This window comes from Urocampus carinirostris, chromosome 3 (genome assembly GCF_059441175.1).
Source record: "Urocampus carinirostris isolate Australia breed hairy pipefish chromosome 3, RoL_Ucar_1.0, whole genome shotgun sequence".
Taxonomy (NCBI): Eukaryota; Metazoa; Chordata; class Actinopteri; order Syngnathiformes; family Syngnathidae; genus Urocampus; species Urocampus carinirostris.
Genome location: NC_142351.1, coordinates 1,431,170 through 1,439,573, shown reverse-complemented (window position 1 = coordinate 1,439,573; position 8,404 = coordinate 1,431,170). Strand labels below are relative to the sequence as shown.

General features: G+C 42.6%; 1 protein-coding gene across 1 annotated transcript; it reads right to left on the bottom strand.

The window, feature by feature from the left end:
- Positions 1 to 345: 345 nt before the first annotated feature.
- On the bottom strand, positions 346 to 7,321 carry LOC148368248 (uncharacterized). Its single transcript, XM_088330221.1, has 3 exons — positions 7,125 to 7,321; positions 5,946 to 6,038; positions 346 to 2,674 (listed from the first exon to the last, which is right to left on the bottom strand). The coding sequence occupies exons 1-3, from the start codon at positions 7,183 to 7,185 to the stop codon at positions 1,311 to 1,313; spliced, it is 1,518 nt and encodes a 505-aa protein (XP_088186347.1). The 5' UTR covers positions 7,186 to 7,321; the 3' UTR covers positions 346 to 1,310.
- Positions 7,322 to 8,404: the final 1,083 nt, after the last annotated feature.

Sequence of the window (8,404 nt, the reverse complement as noted above, 5' to 3'; positions counted from 1 at the left end):
AAAAAATTGGGCCACTGATGGGTCACGTCTTGTATATACTATATAATAGTTCATATTTCAGTTTAATGTTGTCTTACAATGTGGTCATGGTGATTTCCAGTCTCAACTTCATCTTTGTCCAGGAAAATCCAAGTCCCTTTTCTGTGGTGCTCCCGGTTTCCGACACAAATTTATTCGAAAAAGCCTGTGTCTAGCATTTATTGTGAAGGATGCAACTTTAGACACAATGTATTTTCAACTTTTATCGATCGATTTTGTAGTTTGTTGATATGGATAATGATTGATCGACCCACAAATAATGCAGGCAGTCTGATTTGATTAAACTACGTTTTATTCACAGGACAAAGAAAATGGAATCAAACAAAAGTATAAAGCACATTGTTGACACAAGCACTCAGTGTGAGCGAGGAGGAAGGTGGAAGAAATGATGCAACAGGTTAAGAGTATCGATCAATGAACCCGGATTTAAGATAATAGACTCATTTCAATAATCAAGGACTCTTTTCATAGCGTGCCAACATGGGATATTTGCCCAAAACCCCAAAAACAGGTTCTTGCGTGACCATTCTTGTGTATTTTTTAGAACAAAAAAAGTCCCTCAGGTGAGGAGTGTGTGAGAAGCAGCACATGGCCAAGCAGGAAGATGAAGAAATAAAGCTTCCCATCTCTTTTGGCAGCGGACTTCACGGGGATTGTTCCCATCCGGACGACAGGGACGGAGAGAACCACAAGCTCTCCAAGCTTTGGGGCTCTGGTGAGAACAGGCCCCAACCCTGGGGATCTAGGTCGGCCATCTTGTTGTTATGATAATTATAATTATCGATAAAAGGCAAAATTTTATGGGGAAAAGAGATAAAATAGATCATCTATCAAGAAACATGACACATATGCAGATCATGAATCTTTTGAATCCATTTGAAGACTTTGGGGTCACAAATCTTTATGATACAACTGGAGAGTCTGCTCACTTCCTGTGAATGAATGTGGCTTTTTTGACGTGGTAGCAGTCAGTGGTTGAAAAAAGGAGAGGGCAAATGGTTTTGTGGCCGTTATGTTCCTATAGACGACCTGTATGATACTTAGCCAATTGAATGTTTTACAACTCTTAGTGAATTTTTGACCACAAACTGAGCAGGCAAAAATCTTCTCGCCAGTGTGGGTTCTTGTGTGTCATTTCTAGTGTCCAATAATAGTCTGAAAAAATGTCTTTGTAATAACCTGGGAAGCCCTTTGAGACTCTTGTGATTAAGGGTAAAACAAATAAAAATCAGTTGACTTGACAATATGGATATTTTTTTTTCACCACAATGTCAACAGGTCAAAGGCTTCTCTTCAGTGTGGGTTAATGTGTGTCTTTTTAAGTTCTGACTTGAAGTTAATCTTTGACCGCAAACAGAGCAAGAAAATGGCTTCTCCCCAGTGTGGGTTAATGTGTGTGTTTTTAAGTTTCCACTTGTAGTGAATCCTTTTTCACAAACTGAGCAAGAAAAAGGCTTCTCGCCAGTGTGGGTTAATGTGTGTCTTTTTAAGTTTCCACTTCTAGTGAATCCTTTTTCACAAACTGAGCAAGAAAAAGGCTTCTCGCCAGTGTGGGTTATGGAATGTATTTTTAAGTTCCAACGCTGGGTGAATATTTGACCACAAACTGAACAGGCAAAAGGCTTTTTGCCAGTGTGGGTTAGTTGGTGCATTTTCAAGTGTCCATTTTGGGCAAATTTTTGACCACAAACTGAGCAAGAAAAAAGCTTCTCCCCAGGGTGCGTTCTAAGGTGTATTTTCAACTTCCCACTTTCGGTGAATCTTTTACCGCAAACGGAGCAGGAAAAAGGCTTTTCGCCAGTGTGGGTTCTGATGTGACTTTTTAAGCTCCCACTTGTAGTGAATCTTTTATCACAAACTGAGCAGGAAAATGGCTTCTCGCCAGTGTGGACTCGTTTGTGTATTTTCAAGTGTCCATTTTGGGTGAATTTTTGACCGCAAACTGAACAAGAAAAAGGCTTCTCGCCAGTGTGGGTTAATGTGTGTCTTTTTAAGTTCTCATTCTGTGTGAATGTTTGGCTGCACACTGAACAAGAAAAAGGCTTCTCGCCAGTGTGGGTTATGGAATGTATTTTTAAGTTCCAACGCTGGGTGAATATTTGACCACAAACTGAGCAGGCAAAAGGCTTTTTGCCAGTGTGGGTTAGTTGGTGCATTTTCAAGTGTCCATTTTGGGCAAATTTTTGACCACAAACTGAGCAAGAAAAAGGCTTCTCGCCAGTGTGGGTTATTTGGTGTATTTTCAAGTGTCCATTTTGGGCGAATTGTTTACCGGAAGTTGAGCAAGAAAAAGGCTTCTCCCCAGCATGGAGTTTCATATGCACCTTCATATAAGACTTGCTTCGAAACGTTTTTCCGCACTGGGAACATGTGTTACCGCCTTCAGCGTTTGCGGAGCGGGACGCGTCGTCTTCATCCGTTTCCAAGTGTTGACGGGAGCTGATGCTTAGAAGCTCCTGCCGACCGTTATCTTCGGCGGTTGAACGGACTTGAAAATTTTCTTCTTCTTTCAGGTGAACAGGCTCCCCATCTTCTGTCTCTTGCTTCACGTGATAAGGCTTCAGATCCTCCTCAATTTTAACGTCAGGCAACTCTTGTTCCTGCTGCGCAGTAGCAAGATATTCTCGGCCGACGTCTGCAAGACACAAGTCACGTTTATTTGTATTGCCCTCAACTCGTTCAGAAACATTGTCCTCAAGTGCCAAAACGGAAAAAACATTCGAAAGGCTGATCAGTAAGTATTAGGACTTTGGGAATGAAATGCTCGTTTTTAGAGGATAAAAAGGGGCCGGAGGGACTTCCGGCGGCGCTACGAGGTAGACGGCAGCAAAGAAAGTCGCTCGGGCAAAAACCACAGAAGACAAATCTAATACATACTAGGAGAAAGACAGAAAGGCTACAATTTGTGACTAATATCAAAGAAAAACACAAAACACGGTCAAGGAGGGGAGACTTGTTGAGCAAACGGGCGCTAAGGAGAAAAAGACCGAGGGAGCAGAAGGAATGTCATCGGTCGACGAGGGACGCCACTCGGCCATCCTCCGCGAAATCACTAAATGAAGGCGAGAACACACCGAAGCAGCCGGCGGGAACAAGATTGCCGTGGCAAGACTTGAAAAAGAAGAACTTCTGGAGCGCACTTTGTCGCTGGAGCGGAGGCTGGAAGGCGTGGAGGAGCTACATGCTAACACGGAGGAGCCAACGACGAGACCAGAAGAATCCGTAGCCTTCCTGCTCCGACAAACGAGCAACAAAGTGGGAGGACTTGGAGTCAACACTTGGCATACATAAGAAATGATTCGCCCCATTACAAAACGGGAAATACCAGATACAATAAATAACTTCAAAATAAATAAATCACCCAGGGGTGTTCTCCAAAAGCTTTAAGGAAGAATTAACAGCGGTACTGCATAAAGTATTTAACTCGGCGCTAACAAAAGGAGATCCCCCCAAATCGGAAGCCATCGTAACAGTCTTGCACAAAGAAGGAAAAGACCCAATAACGTGTGAAAGCTAGAGACCACTTACTTTACCTTCTTAACATCTCAAAATTCTTACAAGCATACTGGCAAAAAGAAGGCAGAAAATCATAGCGGGATTAATGAAAATGGATCAAACAGGGATTATTCCGGGAATACGGGGCGCAAACATTATCGGCAGGATACTAAACATAATTACGAGCACAAAATGAAATCGTTGGAACAACTCCAACAAGAATTTGACCTGCCCAGAAATAATTTTTACAATTATTTGCAACTAAGGCACTACCTCCAGAAACATGACGAATGGGGGAAAAAATGTAAGGAGCCGACTCAAGTGGAGGAATTATTAATAATTGACTGGTGAAGAGGGCACAGCAGCGCCTGTACTTCCTGCGGAGGATGAAGAGAGCCCACCTGCCCTCACCCACCCTCATCACATTCTACAGGGGCACCATAGAGAGTATCCTGACCAGCTGTATCTCTGTGTGGTGTGGAGGCCGCAGAGCCGACCGGGGTAGTGTGAGGAGGGTGACCAGGACGGCAGAGAAAATCATGGGGACTTCTCTCCCCTCCATTCAGGACATTGGCCAGAAGCGCTGCCTATCCCGAGCCAAGAACATCATTAGGGACCCATCTCACCCCCATCGTGGACTGTTCACTCTGCTAACCTCTGGGAAGAGGTACTGCAGTGTGCGGTGCAGGACCACCAGGTTCCGCAATACTCTTGTCCCCCTGGCCAGTAGCCTGTTAAAGTGTCAATGACGCACATAGTAGGTTCAAACTGCATCTGTTTGTTTTGTTTTTTTGCACTACGGGCAGTTCTTTATACCTAGCCACTCCTTTGCACATCTGTTCTCCTCTGCACTATCATACTCTAGTGTTATTGTATAGTGATTTGTTTACCTCACTGCCCATTTTGCACATCTGGTGAAAACTTTAGGCAAATGTTCTGGATTTGCCCTTTAATATGACATTTCTAAAGACAGAAATCAAATGGAGTATTGGTTGGGAGTTGCGGTTGGACCCAATGGCCTACGTAGTAGGAATATAGCCAGAAGAATTACCGTCTATCTCTCTACCTTGGTCATATCCCTCAAGAGGGGTGACCGACAGCAAGACAAACACATACAATAAAAAGGGAAAAAGGAAAATAAATAACAAAAAATGTTTTGGACCATGGCCAACCCAATTGCCCAAACAAGTTAGGCACATCGGCACCGAAGTCGGTCACGCTATCGTCCCTCCAGAAGAAACGGGACACCAGAAAGCGGCCGTGTCACTCGGGTCAGGGCGACACAACAGCAGGGCCCGACAGCTTTCGCTGGTTTACCCCCGCTGCATCATACGGGTGCCCAGCTCATCCTCCGTGTTTGTGTACTGGCAGTTGAGTGGCCTTTTTATGCTAGTTTTTGTTTTTTGTCAATCATACATCATTGTTAGATGGTGTCCAAAGGGCTCTAGTCATAGTAACGTTCACTTTTGGAGCTTAGCTTCCTTAACTTACCTGTAAATAACTAAGATAACACATGTTGGATATGTTATGCTGAATGATTCAAGGTCAATTTTAACGGAGAGGCACTCCCGGTAGTCTACAGATGGTAAGGTGTTAAGAGATAGGGTTTGAGTTCCATATTAGGGTTCTAAACTGAACGTAGGGTTGAGAGCTCGGGTTACAAATGAAACACAGTTAGGAATAAGGTTACAAGCTAGGGTTTGGGCTGCAAGGTTTTAACCGATTTCAGGGCTCCAAAATACGGTCGGAGATGGAGTTGGGGTTTGAAACTAAGGTTAAGGTTTTTGTTCTGTCGATCGGCGCAGGAATTATTGTCTGGTCAACAGAAATAGATAGTAAAGGTTATGCTTCTGCTAGCAAAGAAAATGATGACAGTGTCCTGCCTGAAACCACAATCCCCTGACATAAAACAATGGAGAGACGAATGAAAGCGATTGTAGATTATGGAAAAAACATCACTGCAGAGTGAACTTTTGTCATGATTGCCCCAGACTTCTGCACAAGATGTTAAGTATGGCAGAACGAGAGAACAATATCATAAATACAATGCATTATAGTTTAAAACAAATTTGGCTTTATTCATAATTGAAATGCTTTAAAAACTTTCGTTTGGATGTGTCTGATGTGTGTTTTCCAGCCTCATTTCTTGTCCATTATCACCCCTAAACCTTTCTGATTTCTATTGCAACACCATCCATTTGGACTTCTAAATCTTGATTTGCCTTGCGATTAACAAAGAATATGACTTTGGTTTTATTTAAACTTAAAGATCACTTATTTTTATCCATCCATACTTTTAGGTTAATGACTTCATGATCATTGCACGATCATTGCATGATCATTATTTTTGGGGCCACGCCCAACGACTTTCCCTCCAAAATAAGGACGTTGCGGAAAGTAAAACCACCAACCTGCTCTGTTCAACACAATTTGGAGTATCTTGTAAACAGTTCCTGGACACTGTGGTTCTTGCCACGCAGGAGGAAGATGGTCTTCACCGATGTCTGCAAAACACAAGTCAAATTGCATTTATTTGTGACGCCTTTACTCACAGAAACTCACAAAATGCGCAGAAAACCATTGTAACATCAACCTGATCTGAAAGCTACAAGAGGGCAAGGAAAGACTCAAAAAAAGGTCAGGATGCGGAAAATGAAGAAACCTTGGGAAGGAAACGCACATGAATTATACAGGAAGTCATGAAAACAGGGTTCATACATGGTTTTCATGGCCAAATTCGAGCACTTTTCATGCACTCCCATGGCCTTATTTTATTCCTCTCCAATACCTCCAAAGGGGAAAAAAAATCCAGCGGCCACCAGAAGAAAATGTTTTTGTTGTCGTCTTTGATGATTAAAATAAAGTCGCTATCTTGCTCCTAGCGCATGCTTTGTGCTATTTTGGGATGTTCCCATCCACGACCTATGATATTTGTGTGTGAAAGCGCTGCTATAATAGCGCCACCTGCTGGTATGGGGTAAAAGTTTCGGCTTCTCATTTTGTGATTGGAAGGTGGGAGTTAGTTGGCAGTCTACAGTGCGCCGCTCACGGTAAGCCACGATCTTTCGGTGCTCCGAAAAAAGTTATTTGTAAAGATTAAAACCTTAGCTGACATGTCTCTACATGCACACTAATGTGATTGATGTTGTCAGGCTGTTTGAATTTATTCTTGTTTAGTTTCTGTCGCCTTTTGTGTTAGTTTTGCCGGACGTTGCATGTTGTGCTAAAATGCTAATTCCCCTTATAGTGTTGAAAGCCAGCAATGATCGGAAACCACGTTTGTGTGTGACTCATTCATTGCAGCAACTGTATTAAAAGCCTCATCATCCAGTCCAGCCCGAATGGGGATCTTAGGTTGGACAGCTACACCGCAGTTACAAATTATATATACATATATAAAGTTTGGATGCGACTTCGTACCAGATGCTGCTAAACTTCATTTGATTTCCTGCACTTTTAGTATTTGCTGGAGGTGAAAAACGAGTCGTTTACTGTAACCCGCTAAAAAAAAAGTTGTATTTGAATTTCAATTCTTTTGCAAAATTTTGGAAAGCATTGTTATTGTAGCAGAAGAAAAAAAAATGTCCAACCTTCCCCGAGCTGCTTGGAAAAAGCGTCCTCTTGTCGCGGTCCTTCCTCACTGGAGCGCATTTTATCCGTCTTTCAACGAAAAAACTCCAACTCGGGATTAAAAAGGACCACAAAGCGAAACTTCTGTCGAGTTGACGTCGTTTGAAGTCGAGTAGAGGACTTTCTCCACATTCTATTGTTCGGCAGCCATGACACCTCTTCGTTCGAAATCCCGCCGCAATGGATTGTGGGTACAAGTGACACGGATCACATGCTGCGTTCAGGAAAATGGGTGTTTCGGGAGATCCTACCAGATTCAACCGAAAAGCGTCTCCAAAATGTGGAAAGTCGGGGTTTTCTGACCCCCAACCGGGGAAATGTGATTAGAAAGACACTCAAAGAGGGATGTCCTATTTGAAAAGTTGGGGTACATAGCCTTTCTCCTGGTCGGACTTTGGAAAACTCAGTTGTCGTCTTTTCGGGAACGCAGCAACAGAAAACACATAGAAGACGAGATAGGTCGGCGACAAAATAACTCGATTCGTCCGGTGAACGACTATGTTAAGGAAATATATGTCAAAAAACGGAAATTATAAAAAAAAAGTTGAAGAAAAAGCAGTCACGTGTGTATTCATAAGTTTTGTTATGTTTAAATTCCTGCTGAAATATTTTGTCTTGTTTGTGTTTAAGTATCCTGCAATGACGAGTCCAACAGTGCCACCTGCTGGTGCAACAAAGTTGAAATTTGATTTCATTTTTTTTTTTTTTAATTCTCACACAATCCGTGTTTTTGTTGCATTGCTCTTAAAAATGTTGGTACCGCCTTCATTTGTTAAGCAGGGTTGGGGAGGGTTACTTGATCTGGATGACTTTCAATGACTTTTGGATGACTCCAATAACAAATATGCTTATAAAAGACAAAAGAAACTCAATAGGAATAAGATGACTCCATTTTGTGCAGGCTTGGGGAGTAACGGGATCCACGGAACGGCAAAAATGATGTTTGGATTTATTTTCACTTTGTTTCTGTCGCATTTGATGTTCGTTTAGCCAGAGATCAAAGCCAGGAGAGAAAGCTTACCGCGTGTTGGGAGTCATCATTTAGTTCCTATTGAGTTTCTTTTGTCTTTTATGAGCATATTTGGTTTTGGAGTCATCCAAAAGTCATTGAAAGTAATCCAGTTCAAGTAACCCTGCTGTTAAGACATGTGCTGTGCGGCCGCCTTTTTGGTTTGCCGTATGTGACGACCCTCTTTCACGCACGACACAAGGTTTCACAATCACTCGGTTTATTGCCTGC